The sequence below is a fragment of the Typopeltis vanoorti genome, chromosome 17 (genome assembly GCF_054136105.1).
Source record: "Typopeltis vanoorti isolate ZY-2024b chromosome 17, IOZ_Tvanoo_1.0, whole genome shotgun sequence".
NCBI classification, from domain to species: Eukaryota; Metazoa; Arthropoda; class Arachnida; order Uropygi; family Thelyphonidae; genus Typopeltis; species Typopeltis vanoorti.
This window is the reverse complement of record NC_143565.1, coordinates 31,100,894-31,123,680: the sequence shown is the minus strand read 5'-3', so window position 1 is coordinate 31,123,680 and position 22,787 is coordinate 31,100,894. Positions and strand designations below refer to the sequence as shown.

Sequence of the window (22,787 nt, the reverse complement as noted above, 5' to 3'; positions counted from 1 at the left end):
AATAGCAAGTATCTGCTAGATTTCTATTCTAGAGATACTCGTTATTACTAAGAACTTCATGTGCACCAATTAATATGAGAAGACAGGGAAAATAACAAAAGGCTGATTGACTACATATATCAGAAAGGTGGCAAAATATTGTGGAAACTATTGAAAAGCTCAGAAGTGGAGAGAAAAAAAAATACTGTAAAAGAAATCAGATGGTAAAGTCAACATGAAAATTGAAAATAAAGATATTCTACATGTATGGAGTGATTACTTCTAACGGCTGCTAAACAAAACCAGCAGTGACAGAACAGTGGTAAAAAAAATACAGAGGAACGCAATCGGAAGTACTGTACATATCAATACTTGAGATAGCAAAACAGCCAGTAAAAACCTGAAATGTGAAAAGGCAGGTAGATTAGATGACATTTGACCAGAAATGCAAATATATAAATATAAAAGTTTTACAGTAGCTTTTTACTGCATAACTTGGAAGGCCTATTCCGAGGGTCAAACTCCAGATAATTGGAGCAGAGAAAAGTTTTATTACAGCAGTAATAAAACTTATGAAAATTAGCAATAAAAAGATAGACTACGAAAATAGCCAGGGACACTGAAGACATCTGCTGCATTCTCAATAGAGAATGCAGCAGAAAACAGAAACAAAACTTTCAGCTATTTAGGCACAATTTTTAGTGAAGATAGGAAATTAAATATGGAAATAGACAATAGAATTAGCAAAGGTGGGACGGCAAGAAGGTAAGAAAAATGAGTTAAGAGGAAGGAGTTCATTTTGCCTCTTTACAAAGCTGTGATATGACTGCACCTGGACTACAATGTGCAGATTTAGTCTTCTGGGTTCCAAGGGCATAATGAAGCTATGGAGAATACAAAGAAAAGTTACAGAAATTATATTGGTATTACTGATTGTTAGATTGGGTTGTTGGATAGTGGTAATGATATTTTTCAAAATATGGAAGGTGAGGAGGGAGAGGACAAGAATCTTCTGTAGAGTTGAGTGTGTGTTAAGTGATGTGAGCTAGATTTTTCTCTCAGAGCAGTCAGTAAACAGAAATGTTTGCATGTTGAGGTGGTGAGTGCATCTAGTGTGAATGAGTTTAAGAGAAGCGATGTATGGCCTCCTTCAATTAGTCAATCCCCAGAGGTGATAAGATATGAGAGTTTTGCAAAAAAAAAAAAAAAAAAAAAAAAAAAAAAAAAAAAAAAAAAAAAACGAAGGGAGTAAACAGATGGCATCAGTGGCAGAATGATTAAAAATGAAGATATTAGGAAGGTACTTCCTATTTTTATCATTAAGAAATAGGAGAGCAGAGCTAGTCTAAGGCAGTATGGTCGCTTTAACCCAGGAGGGGAATTATTCTCAATGTTTGTTGCCAGGATGGCAGGAAAAGACTCGGAAGAAAAAGGTCTAGGCAGACTGATACAGTAAGAAGCGCCTTAGAATACCAAAATATAAGATGGACAATGTGGAGTCCTGACAGATAATAGACCAATTTGGAGGAAAGCAGTTTTGAAAAGGAGTTAGTAATGATGTAAACTATTCACAAAGTATTATCATAATATCTTCTACATCTGATATCAGGAATTTGATAGTGATGATGATGATGAAGATATAGCCTTGATCAAACTTGCATTACCAATGAAAGATTTTCCATTGTTTTTGTTTGCATGCTGTACTCATCTGCTTCCAGCAAAAAAAGTATTATTAAATTTCAGTAAGTGTGAATGAACTACAAGTAAATGTTATAAGAAAAACATTTTATGCCAGATAATTTTATCCCCTTGTGCATAATTTTAAATCAGAATGAAATTCTTAAATTTTAAAACTGACTTCCTGATAGAGAAGGCTAACTTTTCATTACCTATTTACAAAAAATAAAATAAAAATAAAATAAAATAATAATTAATTAAGATTATGGAAAGAAATATTTTACCTAGTATTGTTCCCTTCTCTTGAAATTCTTCCTTCTACGGGACAATCTGGATTTTCCTTTTGGTCTGTTTCTGTTGGAACTCCACTCTCCTTATTATTCAAATGTGTAGTTTGAGTGATATTTTCATCAATTTGTTTCACTTCTCCATCATTAAGAAAAATTATAGGTGTTCTTGCATTTTCTGGAAGTTCTAGAATGCATTCTGTATTTATAATGTTGCAAGCTGATATAGAAAACCTCTGAAACTCACAGGGTGACTGAAGATAAAAACCTTGACCATTTCGTGTGAAAACAAGACTGGAAATTCCACTAGGAGGAAAAAATTCAGTATAGTTAGTCAGTTGTTCTTTATTAACAGAAATACAATTTAACCACAGATAAGAGAACCATCGACACTTCTGCGCATGGCATAAGGCAAATCCATTTCAACAATAGGGTAATCTATCTGTTTTGTGGGATGAGTGTTTATTATTATACATCGAAAAATTTACCTTTTCTTTTATGAACATTCTAGTTTTTAAAGTGGTAACTATTTTGCTTATATAACAGTGGGAAAATTTTACATATAAAGCGTGTGATTTCACATGTTGGTGACGAATTCATACATCCAATATTCTTTTCTTCTCTTCAAGATGGATTGACTCTTCTTGGTACTTTGCCCGATACTGTTCTCTCAACTGTGGGCAGACTATACGAGTTATTTTCTGTTATTATATATGTTATCGTATACAGTAAAATCTTTATGTTCCTGCAATATAGATTTTCCTGCAATTTACGTCATTTTCCGTTGGTCCCATCTTAAGGCCTATTCTTACAATATATTGTTTTCCCACCATTAAAAACTTGATATGAACGTTTTTTCCTCGGGTGGCAACACTGATTTTCAAATCTATTTCCTCTCATTCAAATAAATTTCTGCAGAAATCTGCGCATTTCTGTTCCCAGATGGAGTTGTTTTCGGCTGTTGTTTCGTTTCCGCCATCACGGTGACTTGCACGTTTGCAGCAGTGATGTAGTGATGAGCGATACTGTTATTTTTCAATCACAGTACGAAATGATACCATGAAGTTTTCATATCAGTAATTTCAAACTGTCAGTAGCTCATGGCATCCATAATGTGTTGTGATGCGATTTCACATTCACAGTGCTATATTGAAATCATGAACAAGGATCATACACAAATTGTGAAATCACATTCACACTTCTACCAAGTAACAGTTGTTACTCGTGAATATTAGATATCAGTGAATAAACCACAGTTCGTGAAATATCGCTTCACTAGCTTGCAGTGTTGTGTTCGTAGTAGCAATTCAGAAGCACATGGTATATTACAGAATTTCTGCTAAGTAATTTAGCATGTGATAGTTGCTTTCAAGTTGCGGTGGTGGATGATCCATGTTAGTAACATGGAGAAAAAAGGATATTTTTTTTACATTTCCTGCTATTTACACTTTTTTCCATCAGTCCCCTGGAAAGTGTAAAAAAAGGGGTTTTACTGTGTGCATATATATATACATATATTTTTTTTTAAAATAGATTTAATGACTTAAAAACCGAGATTACTTATAAAGATTTAATAAGAATAAGATGATAATTTAATAAGATGAACTACAAAAAGAAATAAATCAACTCTCTCTCTTATCTTTAAACAAAATGGTTTCTCTGAAAAAACTATTAAGAAATTTCTTCTGGATCCTCCTAGACAGTGCACCAGAGAAACTATTAATTTTAAAGGCAGCATCTCCATCCCATACATTAGCACAGTCTCTAACAAATTAGCAAAAGTCCTTAAAAAATATAACATCAAGACGTTCTTCACCACACTTCCTAAAATCTGTTCTCTAATTCAGCCATTCAAAGCCTCCTCATCACAACATAAAATATCCAGGTGTATATAAATTATGGTGCGATTGCAACATCCCTTATTTTGGACAAACTAACAAATCTGTTGAGCAACGTATAGAAAAGCATAAAAGAGACATCTTTTACAAAAGATCACATGCAACTGCGTTATCCAGTCATGTTCTTTTTTCAAATAATCCTAATGATGATCAACAAAGCCACTCCGTTTGCTGGGATAGATCAGAAAATAATTTTCGCTGTGATGATGAGTTTGAGAGAAAAATTATAAAATCAAGGGAAATCCTTCTGAATCCTGTCCACTTAAACAACAATTTGAGTTATAACATCCCAGATAGCCATGCTGCAGTTATTCAATATTGGCTTTCACGTGAGTCTGCACACATACTTGCAATAAACAATGGCATGCCTGTTAGAACAACTTGAAAAAATACAACGTTTTTTATATATCAATTATGTGTGGCGATTTTTTACCTGTATTTTCCAGTTTTTAGATACTTCAATGTTTATTACTATTCTCTTCCTTTAAGAATACCTGATGAAGGTTATTATAAGTCGAAACTAGTTGTATTATTCTTATTAAATCTTTATAAGTAATCTCGGTTTTTAAGTCATTAAATCTATTTTAAAAATGTAGCACAACAACCGAGTTGAAGCATATAATCACATACATATGTATGTATATATGTATGTGTGTGTGTGTGTGTATATATATATATATATATATATATATACATATATACATATGTATGTATATATGTATGTGTGTGTGTATATATACATATATATATATATATATACATATATATGTGTGTGTGTGTGTGTGTGTGTGTGTGTATATATATATATATATATATATATATATATATATATACATACATATATATATATATACATATGTATGTATATACATATGTATGTATATATGTATGTGTGTATATATACAGGGTGTTTGGGATAAATTTGACATATTTATAATTAATTATATTTTTCCGTAAGTTACATGTATTAACACACACTTCTCTTCATTTAAAAGTTTGGACCCTTCTTCATTCATATACAAGATGTCAGAAAGGATGGATAGCTGGAACCCACCTGAATCATGGAAGAGAATAACTTGTATCATGATGATTCGTGCCCGCCATCAAAATAAGGATATTACGACTGCTGCCCAATGCTCCCTGAATACAGTAAAAACAATCAGGCATGAACTAGAGACTTGCAATGGTGACTACGAGGATGTAGCAAGAAGAAAGATCCCTAGCAGACGATCTGATTGCGTTCGTACAGCAGAATTCCTCGCAAATCTGCAGGAACAGGTGTTGAAGAACCCTGGCATTGGAATTCAGGCTTTGTTCGTGGAGTTGCTAACTGTAGTCAAGCCCTGGATAACAAGGGTAGCCAATGGTAGGCCGTATGTATGGCAGCAGGATTCGGCCCCTTGCCACACCTCTGGGAAAAGTCAAAAATGGTTGTCTGAAAATTTCTACGACTTCACCAGTCCAAATGTTTGGCCTCCAAACTCCCCAGACCTTAACCCCATGGATTATTTTGTATGGGGCGCAGTTGAAAAAGACACCAATCGCACTTCCAGTAATACAAAAGCCCAGTTAATGGATAAAATTAAAACAGTTTTTGCGGCCCTTCCCAGGGAGACTGTAGCATCAGCTTGTTCGAGGTTCCGAAGCAGAATTGAAGATGTGATCGATGCTAATGGTGGTTATTTTGAGTAAATCTTGTTGATAGTATTGTAATTAACTCTGCCTGTAATGTTTTTTTGTCAATTCATTAAATTTAATAGATACAAAGAAGATTTTCTTTCTCCTTACGAAACTGTCAAATTTATCCCGAACACCCTGTATATTATATATATATATATATATATATATATATATATATAATTATTATGAGCTTTATAATAGTGAAACAGCATTTAATGATGTTAAAATTTAAAACATTCTTAATATTTTGGCTTATTTTTTTCTTATAACTCTTAGAAACCAAACATAATATCACTGGATTTAAATTATAAGAAAAGTAATTCAGGCTGTGGTGGTAGTGTGGTATGTCTGTTTTGTGAGATTAAAAACCCTGCCATGTAATCACCTTCACCTGCTACAAAATTAGCAAATATGGTAATTCATTTTTTGACAGATAACTATCTTCTGTGACAGGATGAGCTGCCAGAAAAATTATCGACTTCTAGTTGGTTGGTTCATACACATCAAGGCAGTCAAAGAAAAAAATTCATCATATTGCAAATGGACCAAGATCAAAACTCCATCTTTGCACTCACCTACACTGCAGAAAATAAATATATCCAAGTCTAATTTTGAAAAGGTCAAATGCTAAAACATCCTATTCAAATGGAACAGAACCTTATGGTAGTCGGCAAGGCCACTGCTATTTTCTGCCATGCTCCTATCTCTTATGCATCAACTACACAGACTCCAGCAAATTATTTTGCATAATAAAGTTCACAGGATGGTAATAGTTTAAAAACTATCTTAGTTCATAGTAATAAAAACATCTTAGTTCATAGTAATAAAAACATCTTAGTTCACAATTATGGAATAAGTAGAGAATAATCTGAGCATAAAAGGCCGATCCCAATGTTAAGAAATGTAATAGTGTTGCAATAGAGACAGGCAGACATCATCATCATCAAATTCATGCTATGTACCCTCAAGGGGTGTACAGGATATGATAGTACTACATGAAAAAAATTACATCATTATTAATTTCTATCTACAATTTTCCTCCAAATCAGTCTGTTACTTTTCAAGACTCCAACATTATCAGATCTTATATTTCTATCGTCTAAGGCACTTTGTACTGTATCAATCCACCTATACCTTGGTCTTCTCTGGGTTGTTTTGCTGCCAACCTGGCAGAAAACACTTGTTTTGCCAATCTTTCCTCGCCCATTCTGTTTAAGTGACCATACCACCTGAGATTAGCTCTGCTAACGCATTCCTGGATGCTGACAATATCAAGTTCTTTCCTAATATCCTCGTTTTTAACATGATATTGCCATTGATGCCATCTGTTCACGCCTATAATCTTTCTCAGGACTCTCATATCTGTGGTCTCTAGTCTTTGGTCAAGTGTTTTACTTCTGACCCAGCTCTCAGATCCATAAGTTAAAACTGGTTTGAACGCTGTCTTGTATACAGCTAATTTAGTGTTCCGACTAATTTCTCTCTTATTCCATATGAATTTATTCAATTGACTTCCCACCATACCAGCTTTGCTGATTCTGTTGTCTATTTCTATATTTAATTTATCATCTTCAGTAAAAATCATGCCTAAATAGTTTAAATGTTTTACTTGTTCCACAGGTTCTCCATTCACAACACAGTTGACATTTTCAATGATTCTGCCTATTTTCATTGTCTTTGTTTTTTATTGCTGACCTTCATACCATATCTATTACAACAGCTATTCAATTTAGTCAGAGAATCTTGCAGACTTGTAGCGGATTTATTTATAAGTATAAAATCATCCGCATAAAGCAAAGAACTGACATTAACATCTCCAATTTTGATATCATGTTTAATACCACTTTCCTTCATAATGTGTCCATTTAGATAATGAATAACAGAGGGGATAATGTACATCCTTGTCTCACACCAGATTTAACATTAAACCATCTTCCTGTACTTCCTTCAATTCTAACTGCTGACTTACAACTCAAATAAAGACTAAGTATTGCTTGATATAATGCCCCATTGACACCATATAATTGCAGCGTATTGAATAGCTTCTCTCTTGGCACCTTGTCATATGCCTTTTCCAAATCGACAAAACTTAAATACAGATGTTTGTTATATTCCCATGCTTTCTCGACTATTTGTCGTAAAGTGAAGATCTGATCCTGACAGCCTCTATTTGGCCTGAATCCAGCTTGTTCTTCACCAAGCTTTTCTTCCACAATTCTTCTCAACCGTTTCTCAAGTATACTTGCATAGATCTTGACAGGAACACTCAGTAGGGAAATACCTCTGTAATTCTCACATGCAGTTTTATTTCCGTTTTTATAAGTACTATGAGAGCTCTACTCCAATCATTGGGAATTCGTTCCTCTGTCCAGGCCTTCTGAACTATGCAGTGCAGCCACTGTAAGACTCTCAACACCACCACACTTCAGCATTTCTGGTCGAATATCATCTACTCCTGCTGCCTTTCCACATTTCAAGCCTTTGAAGGCTTTTTCTACTTCATATATGGATATGTATTCCTGACTTCATGCCTGGTCAGTGTTTTTTACCACTATGCTGTCATCACTGCTTGTTTCATTTAGAAGTTTTTCAAAGTAATTATTCCATACTTCAAGGATATCTTTTTCTCCCGTTTTCATATCACCTTTATCATCTCTAACTCCTTTTACAGCACTCTTTCCTCCATTCCTAAGCTTCTTCAACAACCTCCAGAATATTTTGCCACCTTCTTGATATTTATTTTCTATATTCTTGCCATAGTCCTCCCATGACTTTTATTTAGCTAGTTTACACAGTTTTTTGCATTCTTGCATTTGTCTCTATATTCTCTAAGAGCACAAGCTGACCTATTTGACAGGAACTTTTGATATGCTTTCTTCTTTTCCTTTACTGCCTCTTTAACTTCCTGTGTCCACCAGGGAGTTCTGATTTTTTTATCCTTACAGAGAACCTCACCACATGCCTCTCTGGCAGAATCAATGTTTTCTTCAGAGTTTGCCACTGAATCTCCAGGGTTTGATTCCTGTTCTCAAACTCTTTCATTTTTTCTTCAATAATCTTTGTATATTTTAGTCTACAGTTCACATCTGAGAGCTGCTCAACTTTTATTCGCTTTAGAACTTTCTTACATGTTATTCTTTTCAATATGAAATTCAATTTTATCTTGCTCAAGACTAGATAATGATCACTTCCAATTTCAAATCCTCTGTACACTCTGGTGTCTTGCACCAGGGAGAAAACATCACTATCAACAATAACATAGTCAATGAGACTTTTCTTATTCCTTGCCTCTTTTCTCCATGTGAATTTGTGCACATTTTTATGTTGGAACATGGTGTTAGTAATAACCAGTCCATGTCCTGAGCAGAAATCCAACAGATATTTGCCATTATTATTAGCTTTGCTCTTTTCTCCAAATTTTCCCAAAATATTTTTGTATGTCTCACAATCATTTCCTACTCTGCTATTTAGATCCCCAACAAGGACCAACTTTTCATTTTTCATTGTGTCAGTTGCTTTTTCTAAAGCTTCAAAAAATTCCTCCACTTCTACCTTAGTAGAACCTTCTGTGGGACCATAGGCACAAATAAGTCTCATTGTCCAGTTCCCCATTTTCATATTTGCCCACATTACTCTACTTGAGACTGACTGCCATTCAAGAAGATTAGCCTCGTATTTTGTGTTGAATACTATGGCTACTCCTTCTTTTCCTTGATTGTCATTGCCTGAATATAACATTTTGTATTTATTGCTCAGAAAGATCTCACCAGGCAGACATTAAGTTAAGTATTCTATACAACTGAGATAATATGTATATTGACAAAGGTGATTTATTATTGATTTAAAGATAATAGTAAATTCAGAAGAGAAAAATAATAATAATAATAATAATAAAGTATTGATTCCAATGGAGATGATAAACTTGGATTTTGTATATAAGTAATAATTCTACTTCGGTAGGTCATCCAGATTTCAGAAAGAATTTTGCAAAACCAATGTAAGATATTTCTGGAATAGAATGGAATGAAAGGAGATATGATAACATAAGTTAGATATGTTAGATCTTGCTATCGATGTCAGTTAATATCATGATAAGGGAAAACTCTTATGATCTCTTCCAACACATACTACGCCATTTCAGGCAATTGCAACAGATGTGGTGGAATTGCCAACAAAGAAAATGTAATAAATATAGGCTAGACTAATTTTAACTGACATGTTAAGGTTTTCAGAGGTTTGAAATGAAAAACCAGACTTTGAAAGCAGTAACAAGCAAGTTCTTGAAAATGACAACTTGTAGATGTGCACCTCTCTCTGACGAAGGCAAATTTAACCTCAGAATTATGTTTACAGTTATGTAAACTACAGGATACCAAGCTCTTTACCACAATGTATTTACCATCCACAATATCATGGTATATGTTAAAGAATGAGTAAAAGCATTAAGAAAATTTCATCAAATCTAGCTTGTGCAAAGATGACTAGGATGGAATGGATCCATATTTCCTTAAGGATCATTCAAGTCAAAAGGAAAGTTAAAGGATAAAAACATTGCTGCTACTCAATGACTAGGATGTATTTTGCAATATACACCGTGTAGGTGATGTTTACATACATCTGCATAAAGATTTCAAATTCAGTATGTGCCAGTATGTAGTAAACCAAGTTCAGAAAGGAGTAGAGAATACATAAATTTAGGCAAAATAAAAATGTAACAGTTGGAGACTTAGTATTACTAGATTATAAATCTGGAAGCAAAATTTTCTCTAAAAATTTTCTGAGAGATTAAAGAGAATGGAAATAAATGTTTAATATTTTTAATCTAATATCGTTAATTTTATTCTAAACTCTTAGCAGATGAGAATGACACAAATGTTGCTTTAACACGTTCATTGCCAATCACGGGATATCGTGTGATGTTGCCAAACGGCCGATCACGCGTTATCGCGTGGATGTCGCTATCAAGTTTCTAAGCAGAATAGTATAGTGGCCACAGCGAAACGGTGTGTAATATTTATATTGGCCACTAGGAAAGGGATCAATTTTCATGGAGTGGGGACGGCCGCCAGCCATTGTCTATTGTTTATGTTAGCCAGTGCGTACAGTGGCGGCGTTTGGACGAGGCGACGATTTTGTTTAGTTATTCGTTGATTTAGAGTGCTTGAAGTTTGGTTTTTATTTATTTTGAGTTTTTTTTTTTTTAAAGTAAGTTCCCTATAAATGTTGATTTTTGATGATTATTTTTTTTCTATTTGTACGTTATTTTTAAAAATTCTATGTGATTAAATGTTTTTTATTTTTAAAATATATAACGCATTTGACCGAATTACATATCACGCGATATCGCGTGATAGATATTTAGAGTTCGTGCATCCTATGTACATAATAATAAAAGCATATAAATAATATATTTAACTTATTTTGAGCACAATAAAAACTAAATAAAAAAATTAAAAAAATTTGGCCACCACACGAAATTCCAATTTTCAGCTTGGCAATGAACGTGTTAACACGAAAATTGGAATTTCGTGAAAATCTGCATATCAAACAGTTTTTTTTTTTTTTAAAATAAAACATTCTCTTTGCTAATCCGTGTTCACTACATCCACATATTAAACAAAAATTCACATTTTTCTTATGGGAAAATTTAAGTCAAAAGGAAAGTCAAAGGATAGAAACATTGCTACTACTGAATCACAAACTGACAATCAACCTAGTACTTGTTCAGATGGCTTGAAATCAATTTGGTCTAAAGACAGCTTATAACAGAAATTCAACAATTCCCGTTACAAATTATCCATACTTCAAGTCCTACGTCAATTTCTATTCATGAATTTTACAAAGGTTCAATTTATATTTTCATAATTATATTTTATAAAAGCTATTAATAACTTATCTTTTAAAAAAATTGGCATATAATATAAATTATCTATCTGCAATATTCCTCTTTTAATTGCAGATTTCGGATCAAAAATATAGACAGGTGAAATATTTAATTGCTTCTGCAAATCTTTCTAATGAAGGAAGTTCTCATTTTTTAGGAAATGATAATATAAATTATTAATTATAAAAACGAATTAATAATATATATTAATTATAAAAACACACTTATAAAATTAATTATAAAATCAATATAAGAAGCCTGAATGGCAAAGAAATGGAACTAGCTGAGGAATTAGATAAGTACCAGATTGACATAATAGGGGTGACTGAAACAAAAAAGGACAAACTGGTGAGATCTTTTTGAGCAATAAATACAAAATGTTATATTCATGTAATGACAATCAAGGAAAAGAAGAAGTAGCCATAGTATTCAAACACTAAATACAAGGCTAATCATATTGAATGGCAGGCAGCCTCAAATAGAGTGATGTGGACAAATATCAAATGGGGAACTGGAAAATGAAACTTGTTTGTGCTTATGGTCCCACAGAAGGTTCTACTAAGGTAGAAGTGAAGGAAAAATTTTTGAGGCTTTAGATAAAACAATTCACACAATGAAAAAGATAGTCCTTCTTGAGGATCTAAATAGCAGAGTAGAAAATGATTGTCAAAATATTTTGGAAAAATTTGGAAAAAAGAGCAAAGCTAATATTAATGGCAGATACCTGTTGGATTTCTGCTCAGAACATGGACTCGTAATTACTAACACAATGTGCCAACATAAAAATGGCATAAATTCACATGGGGAGAAGAGGCAAGGAATAAGAAAAATCTCACTGACTATGTCATTGTTGATAATGATGTTTTCTCCCTGGTGCAGGGCACTAGAGTGTACAGAGGATTTGAAATTGGAAGTGATCACTATTTAGTTTTCAGCAGGTTAATTTTAAATTTCATATTGAAAAGAAGAGCCTATAAGAAATTTTAAAGCGAATAAAACTTGAGCAGCTCCCAGGTATGAACTGTATATTAAAATGCACAAACATTATTCAAGAAAAAATGAAAGAGTTTGTGAACAGAAATCAAACCTTAGAGATTCAGTGGCAAGCCCTCAAGAAAACACTGACTGATTCAGCCAGAGAGGCATGTGGTGAGGTTGTCTGCAAGGATAGAAAAATCAGAACTGCATGATAGACACAGGAAGTTAAAGAAGCAGTGAAGGAAAAGAAGAAAGCATTCAAAAGTTCCTGGCAAATAAGTCAGCTTGTGCTCTTAGAGAATACAGAGACAAATGTAAGAACATAGAAAATAATATCAAGAATGTGGCAAGATATTCTGGAGGTTGTTGAAGAGTGCTGTAAAAGGAATTAGAGATGATAAAGGTGACATGAAAACTGGAGAAAAAGATATCCTTGAAGTATGGAGTAATTACTTCAAAAAATTGCTAAATGAAACAATCAGGGATAGCACAGTGATAAAAAAACAGTGACCAGAAATGCTCCAAGTATGGAGACAAAGGTCCTGCTGTGGCTGCACTTCATAATTCAGAAGGTCTGGAGAGAGGGATGAATTACTGATAATTGGAGTAAAGTTCTCATCGTACCCATCTATAAAAAGGGAAATAAAACTGAATGTGAGAATTACAGAGGTATTTCTCTACTGAGTGTTCCTGGTAAGATTTATGCAGGTATACTTAGAAATGGTTGAGAAGGAAAGCTTGGTAAAGAACAAACTGGATTCAGGCCAAATAGAGGCTGTCAGGATCAGATCTTCACTTTACAACAAATAGTTGAGAAATCATGGGAATATAAGAAAGATCTGTAATTAAGTTTGCAGATCTAGAAAAGGCATATGAAGATGCCAAGAGAGAAGCTATTCAAAATGCTATAGTTGTATGGTGTCAGTGAGGCATTATACCAAGCAATAGTTAGTCTTTATTTGAGTTTTAAGTCAGCAGTTAGAATCGAAGTACAGGAAGATAGTGTAATGTTAAATCTGGTGTCATACAAGGATGTACATTATCCCCTCTCTTATTCATTATCTATATGGATCACATTACGAAGGAAAGTGGCATTAAACCTGATATCAAAATTGCTATACTTCTAAATAAATCCGCTACAAGCCTGCAAGATTCCGACAAAATTGAACAACTGTTGTAATAGATATGGTATGAAGGTCAGCAATAAGAAGACAAAGACAATGAAAACAGGCAGAAGCATTGAAAATATTAACTGTATTTTGAATGGAGAACCTATAGAACAAGGAAAACATTTCGGCTATTTAGGCACGAATTTTAATGAAGATGGTAAATTAAATATGGAATAAGACAGAATTTAGTCAAAACACTAAATCAGCTATATACAAGACAGTGTTCAAACCAATTTTAACTTATGGATCTGAGAGCTGGGTTAGAAGTAAAACACTTGACCAAGGACTAGAGATCACAGATATTGGAGTCCTGAGAAAGATTAGGGGTGGCATCAATGGCAATATCATATTAAAAAAGAGGATATTAAGAAAGAACTTTACACATTATCAGCATCCAGGAATGTTTTAGCAGAGCTAATCTCAAGTGATATGGTCACTTAAACAGAATGGGAGAGGAAAGATTATCAAAACGTGTTCTCTGCCAGGTTGGTAGGAATAAGACCAAGATATAGATGGATTGATACAGTAAAAAGTGCCTTCGGAGATAGAAATATAAGATCTGATAACGTTGGAGTCTTGACAGGTAACAGATTGATTTGGAGAAAAATTGTAGATAGGAAGTTAGTAATAATGTACATTTTTCATGTAGTATTATGATATCTTGTACACCCCTTGAGGATACATGTCAGGAATTTGATGATGATAATTAATAATATAGTTTACGTTGTCATTTTCTAAAGAAATTAGAAGTATATCTAACCAATGTGTCAGTCTTTCTACAAGAATTATGATCATCCACGGAGATTCAATCACATGCAAGGACCATCAATACGGTTAGTTAAAGCTGAAGATTTCAAGAGAACTAAATCAGTTAGCCTTTCTAAAAGATGCCAGGATAACAATGTGATCCTAAATTGTGTAAAACTAAAACAACAATTTAGGTCACCGAAAGCTCTCCACATATAGACACTCTAACTTTGTTTTTCTACAGGAGCAGATTGCCATCACCTGCGTTCTGTTTGCTGACTGTTTGATTTGGAGAAAAATTGTAGATAGGAAGTTAGTAATAATGTACATTTTTCATGTAGTATTATGATATCTTGTACACCCCTTGAGGATACATGTCAGGAATTTGATGATGATGATAATTAATAATATAGTTTACGTTGTCATTTTCTAAAGAAATTAGAAGTATATCTAACCAATGTGTCAGCCTTTCTACAAGAATTATGATCATCCACGGAGATTCAATCACATGCAAGGACCATCAATACGGTTAGTTAAAGCTGAAGATTTCAAGAGAACTAAATCAGTTAGCCTTTCTAAAAGATGCCAGGATAATAATGTGATCCTGAATTGTGTAAAACTAAAACAACAATTTAGGTCACCGAAAGCTCTCCACATATAGACACTCTAACTTTGTTTTTCTACAGGAGCAGATTGCCATCACCTGCGTTCTGTTTGCTGACACCAACGAGACTATTCATGTGATAGAGGAAGAGCTTGCTGCTACCTGGACGTCAATCTTTGGATGATCCTTTCCGACGCCTTGAACACTTCAGCACAAAAAGAATTTCAAAGAACAATATGATATTAACACATTAAAAAAATTTTGAAAGTTTAAAAAAGAACTGTGCTTCCAAACCTCAACTACCTCTCAACACGGCAATAAACTTGTCATCCCTTACCCTGAATCATTCAATGCACTCGCACGTGGTCACAGCTTTGCTGTAGCACCAAAAAATATCCACAGAAGAAATAATGATAAAGTTAGAATGAGGTATCTGCAACCTTCCCAACCATACTGCTTACAATATCTGTCTGGATGTAGCCAGTGTTCTTGCTGAAGCCAAAACACCAAAAAGCAGCCTATCAAAAGAATTCAAAGCTCTGCAAGAAATGAAAAAACAATAAAATAATAATTACTAAAGCAGATAAGGGAAATGCCACTGTGGTTCTAAGCCAAACAGACTACCAGGTAAGCTTGCCTCTTTACTTTTAGACTGGTCTACCTATTTGATAGCTGGTGCAATCATATTCTATCAGGTCTACCAGATAGAACATGATTCCATCAGCTCCCAAATCAGAACACTCCATATGTTCCTTAGGAAGGTCACCTCTTGGCCTGTGGAAGTGACTAACAGACTAAAACCTTTTAACTCTAGATCCCCCCCCCCTCCTCCCCTGAATATATGGACCACCAAAAATCCAAAAATAAGCAAAATGTACCATTACATCCCATGTGGATGGCATTAATTCCCCCACAACTTAGCCAAACATCTGGTCAAAGTGCTTACACAATATATTGGCAACACACTATCACACAAAGAATTCAGCCCACTTTAAAGCCAGTATAGAAACTCTCTCACTCCAACACACTAACATAATGGTCAGTTTTGATGTCTCCTCCTTATTTGCCAATGTCCCACTCAAAGATATATTAGACCTCATCCAAGCCAAATTTCCTCCCGATATCTCAGCCCTAGTTCAGTTCACCATGAACTTAGGCTATTTCATTTGGCAGGGAAAATTCTACAAACAGATAGAGGAGAAGCCATGGGTTCTCCACTCTCTCTACCCCTGACCAACTTCTTTATGGAGACCTTTGAAGAAAAAGTATTAAACTCTGCCCCCACATATACCCACTGTTTGGCAATGCTATATGGATGATCTGTTCACCATTCGGCAGCATCACCTTTTTTCCACAATTTCTCAACACCTCAGGATCCAGTTTACCTTGGAAAAGGAAAGCAACAATAGTCTCCCTTTCTTAGACACATCATGCCAGCCTGATGGATCCCTGGCTGTCCCAGTGTACAGAAAACTATACATACAGGTAGATACATTAACCAGCAGTCACATCATCTCCCTTCCCAATAATATGGAATTATAAAAATTCTATATAAGGCAAAATTAAATCAGTTCAGATAACAATGCCCTAACCACTGAATTTAACCATATTCTTAACACCTTCTTAACCAATGGATACAACTCCCCCCCCCCCCAATAAGGAATTGGTGATGTTAATCTAAGCTGTTTACTTTATGCAGATGTTATACTTCTGAATAAATCCAGTACAAGTCTGCAAGATTCCCTGACTAAATTGAATAACTGTTCTAATAAATTTGGTATGAAAATAAACAAGAAAAAGATAAGGACAATGAAAATAGGCAGAAACATTGAAAACATCAACTGTATCCTAAATGGTTAATCTATGGCATTAGTAAAGTATTTCAGCTATTTAGGTAGAATTTTTAGTAAAGATGGTAAATTAAATATAGAAATAGGCAATAGAATCAATAAAGCTGGTATGGTAGGAAGTCAACTGAATACATAATTTATATGGAATAAGAAATAAATTAGTCAAAGTATTAAATTAGCTATATACAAGATGGTGTTCAAACCGATTTTAACTTATGGATCTGAGAGCTGGGATAGAAATAAAACATTTGATCAAAGAGTGGAGGTCACAGATATGAGAGTTCTGAAAAAAATTTGGAGTGAACAGATGACATCAATGACAGTATCATATCAAAAATGAGGATATTATGAAAGAACTTGCCATTGTTAGCATTCAGGAATATGTTAGCAGAGCTAGTCTGAGATGGTATGGACACTTAAATGGAATATGAGAGACAAAAGATTAGCAAAACCAGTGTTCTTCGCATGCTTGGCAGGAAAAAGACCCAGAGAAAGACTAAAATATAGATGGATTGACACAATAAAAAGCATCTTAAAAGACAGAAATAGAAGATCAGATAATATTAGAATCTTGACGGGTAAGAGATTAATTTGGAGGAAAATTGTTGATCGGAAGTTAGTAATGGCATAACCTTTTCATGTATTATCATAATTATCCCATACACTCCCTGAGGGTACATATCAGGAATTTGTTGATGAAATGTTTTAATCATATCTCCTCCTTTCTGCCATTCAACTAAACGTCTGCAGTCCATACACCCTCAATCTATCTTCATAGGGAATATTCCACAAACCACTCACCATCTTGGTTAGTTGCCTCTGCATACTCTCCACCATTTCCTCATTTCCAAGAAACCCATGAGTCAAACCTGAGCACTGTAATCCAGATGTAGACATATCAAGGCCTTATAAAGAAAAATGTTGGCAACAAGAAAGAAGAGAAATAAAGTACTTCTGAGTTAAAATAAAAAATAAATAAAAAAAAGTGACTGAAAATTTTTTTTAATCGAAAGTATGTTATGCATCAGGTGTGCACCAGCAAATAATAGTGATCAATCACTTATTTACATTATTGTTTGTTCATTATATATATATATATATATATATATGTTAAAAAAGAAATTATACGAATTCTCATCTGGAAAATAGAAAATGATAGTTTAAACTTCTCAAAATTAACATATTTATTGTCTGGCTTCAAGCCTAATGAACCAACTTCTCTTTTTCCTCTTTCATCCATCAATCTTTTCTTTTGAACTATCTATTCATGCTATCTTCCCTTGAGGTTGAAGTATACTTCAACCTCAAGCTGCTCAAGAAAAACAGATTCATTCCTTCTGATCTCATGCCCACATTTATATGATACAGGTTTATCAAGGGATATATTAAAAAACCTTGCCCAAAACTGCATGCTGAGCTATCAGTTTTCAGCAATCAATTATAACTATAATCATGATGAAGACAAGGGAACCTCAATTCATAATGAAATCTGAAGACTCATTGCAGCAAGCCCACACACTATACTGTTATTTACACAACACTATCATAATTTTTTTATTTTTTTTTAACTCATGGAGAGAGAGAGGTGGCAACCACCTCTCTCTCCATGCCATGTCACAAAATGAAAGTTTTCTTCATGGTAGTGGCAGCTCGGCTCTCAGGTGTTGCTGTTGAGTTTAGATAGATTTAAACTATCATTCAACAAATAAAATTTCAGGTATAAACTATTATTGGCATTCTAACTTTTGTTTGCACTACTGTGCTTAAAATAGCACTGTTGCTATGGGCCTTCGAGCTGGGACTCTTTTCTCTAATTAGTTAAAAAATCTCATTTCATAGCAGAGGTGTCTGCTACATGAGTACCAATTGTAGTATTTTGCAATTGATGTTGAGAATTCCACATTCACAAGGAAACATGCTTGTTAACAGAGTTAAATTTCCTTTTCTGTCAACAAGTGTGTTTCCTTATGAATGTGGAATTCTCATCATCAAATTACTGACATGTACCCTTAAGGGGTATAGAGGATATGATAGTACTACATGAAAAACTTACATCACCACTAACTTCCTATTCTAGCTAAAGATAACCACATTTTCTTTAAATAATTGCAGATGTTATCCTTCAGAATAATTCTATTTTATATTAGAATTCCAGTTTGTCCTTGCACACAATACTTTACAAATCTTGAACTTACTTGATATCCTCCCTCTTCAGGCAGTGATAACTGACTTGCCGCCGTAGATCAGGAATTGTATATATACTCAAATCACCTTGATTAGAAAGACATGCCATACAATGCTCACGATAGTTTTCATCTGCAAATAAATACAATGAACCATAATTAAGCACTTTTTTTTTATTGTATTCATATTCAAGGAAAAAGGAAATTTATACTTCGAATATATGTTACAATATGAAATGCTTCAGGAAAAAAAAAAAAAAAAAAAAAAAAAAAAAAAAAAAAAAAAAAAACGTCGCTTTTGTTTTCATTTCTCAGAAAGCATAATGAAAAAAAAAAAATTTTTTTTTTTACTTAATTTACAATTCTCTGAGCATAATAATAAATCTGGCTTCTAATCTATAAGAGAGGTTTGGTACACAAAGGATAGTTGCTCTCTGCCATAAAAATTAATATTTTTAATTTAATGTCATTTAAACATCAATAAATGACATTTGTTTAAAAAATAAAATCTATTTAAAAGTAAATTCATTAATTTAAAATCATTTTGAGTTTAATTTTCTTATAAGCAAATTTTATTTTAACTAACTATGGAACGGCCCTACGAGATCTGATTTTCCTGGAAGGAGAGAAGAATTTTTAAATTAAACTTTTTTGCATGCCATACTATCAACCAGAAACAAAAGAATCCACCCTGTAATATACGAAGGTGGTTTGAAAAGCTTTCAGCCTCAACCATAGATGGCAACACTATCAGCAAGATTTCCACCCCACACCCAGTTGGTACATCTGTCATAAGCATCATTCTATCAAGTAGTTTGTTTTATACAGCTGCCTGAAACAAAAGTGTTGTCTGTATTCCTTGAAATTGATAAAATTGAGTATCATGAGGTTATAAAATTCTTTGTAAAAGAAGGTTTAACGCCAAAAGAAATTCATTCGAAGTTCATAAAAGTTTATGGGCGTATAAAAGTTTATCTCCTTCATTTTTTACAATTAAAAAATGGGCTGCTGAGTTTAAATGTGGCCATACCAGCCTTGAAGATGATCCACGTAACATGACATAACCACTTAGCATGAAGAATCGCATTTGAAAAATGCTTTGCCCAAGATGGGTGCCACGCTTCTTCACAGCAGATCAAAAATGCACTCGCATGAAAATCTCGTTGATTTATTACGATGGATGAGACTTGGATTCGCAATTGCCCACCAGAATTCCAACAGCTGTCAAAACAGTGGACAGAAGCTGTTGTTTAGCAGCAAAGAAGACAAAGTTGGTTCCATCAGAGGAAAGGTCACGGCATTGGTGTTTTGGATTGCTAAAGGCATTTTGCTTATTAATTATCTTGAAAAGGGCAAAACAATAACTGGGGAATATTATTCCAATCTTTTAACCAGACTAGACGAAAAAAATTCGTGAGAAAAGCCCCAGTTTGCAGAAGAAAAAAATCATCTTTCATCAGGACAATGTATCTGCCCACAAAGGTGTTTTGGCAATGGAAAAATTAAGGGATCTTCACTATGAATTGTTTGAACATCCATTCTATTCCCCAGATTTGGCTCCTCTGACTTCTATCTCTTCCCAAAACTAAAATGCTTCCTCGCTGGTCACCTGGAGTTATGTAATTCCCCAAATTACATAACTCCATAACTGACTGCGCATAAAAAAGCAGTTCTTAGTAGTTTGAATTTGGTGTTTGAGTAGACAACACAGTTACCGCATTTTTTGAATTTGCATTTTTTAAGTGAAATCAAAATAAAATTCGTGTTATAAAATTAATAATTTTGCCAAGAAATAATAAATGGTAAGCTATATGTAATTTTCAAACTTTCATTTCATTAACCGAAGAGATTTTAATCCAGCCCTCACATGATGTCGCCGATAACAAAAAAAAAAAAAAAAAAAAAAGGAAAGCCGTTTTCTTGGATATAAAAATTCAAATTTTAGATAGTCTTCAAACCGGGGAAGGTGCAACGGTTGTCGGTAAGCATTTTGGAGTCTGTGAATCAACTGTCAGATCTATAAAGAAAAATGAAGAGGCCATTAGAAAAGCAGTATGTTCTGGTACAAAATCGAGTGCGAAATTATCATCATACACAAGAGATGGTCTAGAAAAGGCTGAAAAAGCTTTAGTGATGTGGATAGAAGATAATGTACAAAAAAGAATGCCAGTTGATGGCATTCTTTTTTGTCAAGCAATCAGCATTGAGATTTTATGAACAGATTAAAAAACTGCAGCCAGATACTTCATCTCAATTGAGGAAAAAATATGAATTTCATGCAAGCAATGGTTGGCTGGCTAAGTTTATTAAAAGACATGCTCTTCATAATATAAAAATTAAAGGTGAAACACCTTCTGCTGATGAAACAGCTGCTAAAGCATTTCCACAAAAACTTGCTAAAATAATTGAAGATAGAGGTTACACTCGTGAACAAGTTTGGAATATGGATGAAACTGGCCTTTTCTGGAAAAAAATGCCAAACAGAACTTGTTTATGAGACTCCTGAAAGCAAAGAAGTTAATGATAATAATCAAGATAATCCTACTTTTACTGCTGATATAATTAAAGAAGGTCTTAAACTGGCTAATTTAGGCAATTATTTTGCCCGACATGATCCAAATGAAGAACGTGCTGGGAAGTTTTCATGTGAGCTTAAGTTGTTAATGTCTTCATACAGAGAATTATATCACGACTCATCTAAAGCATCAACACAGCGATTAATAACTGAGTTCATGCCTATAACTACTGAAACAACCAGTGGTTATTTTGTTCAAGACATAACAAGAAGAATTCCACAAGTTGAGGTGGAAGTAGATGACGATAATACCATATCTAGTAGTTCTAGTGATATTACAGTCTCGCGAAAACTTTCACGTTTATTGTCAGAAACTGATAGCGAATAACATAATTTTTTATATAGAATCCTTAGCAAACAACTGAAATGAATGTTTTTTTTTAAGTTATTAAAATTCATTATATGTATGTGTTTTCTCCATGAAATGTAAATAAAAATCTTATGATTCCTAATGAATTTAATGTTGTTTTTTTTTCATTATTTTGCTTATATTTCAGGTTTGGAACCAATCTTCACTTTTTCTATGGAGTCAGTAGTTCTTTTTACGCGAATTCTAACGCATAATTTTTAGGAACGTATCTATCGCGTAAAAAGAAGTTTAGGTGTACTGCTAATTGGAAGTTTTCAATTTTAAAAACTGTTAAAATCTAATCCAAATGACAGCAGAAAAAAAAGTTTAGTGTATCAACTGTTTCCCAATTTGATTAATTTTAACTGAAGTTGCATAAACTTTTTATTGCAGATGTTTTTGGCTCTATCCCACATTCATTTTTGAATTGCACAGATTATCAGAATGCCACAAATCACAATAACTTTTTATTTGCAAACTGTAGTTTCAAATGAATTGATATCCTAAAATTCCAATACTTCATTTCATTATGATTAATCTATTATAACTAGTTTATGCAGGAAAGAATTCTTTTGAGGAGAAAAGATATATCATAGAAAATTTTACATTATTATTAGAAAATTGAGCCTTTTTTTTAAAAAAAAAAAAAATTCACCTTACCTCTTGAAACTGTAGAATATTAATTTAACTTTTAAACTTAAAGGAGGTGTCCTGTATAAATTTCATATAAGGAAGAATTATCACCAAAAATTTATAAGATACTACTTACCATTTTTGCTTGGAAAATTTGCAACAGCAATTTTCCTAACACGAGCACCTTCATGGGCTGTGAGTTTATATTTTCCATATGGTTTTAAACTTGGCAAAGTAAATACCTGAAATTATTTAAATACTTTTTAGACCTTTTAAAAATAAAATGCATGGTAA

At 33.5% G+C, this 22,787-nt stretch overlaps 1 protein-coding gene across 4 annotated transcripts in view; it reads right to left on the bottom strand.

The window, feature by feature from the left end:
* Window positions 1–22,787, bottom strand: part of l(2)gl (LLGL domain-containing protein l(2)gl) — a 437,582-nt gene that overhangs the window by 52,642 nt on the left and 362,153 nt on the right. For all 4 annotated transcript variants that reach the window (XM_090407678.1, XM_090407677.1, XM_090407680.1 and 1 more), the window contains exons 20-22: window positions 22,630–22,735; window positions 18,949–19,069; window positions 1,941–2,249 (exon numbers count right to left, since the gene is read on the bottom strand). In XM_090407678.1, the coding sequence (XP_090263804.1) occupies window positions 1,941–2,249; window positions 18,949–19,069; window positions 22,630–22,735 (536 nt within the window). The remainder of the gene's footprint in view (window positions 1–1,940; window positions 2,250–18,948; window positions 19,070–22,629; window positions 22,736–22,787) is intronic.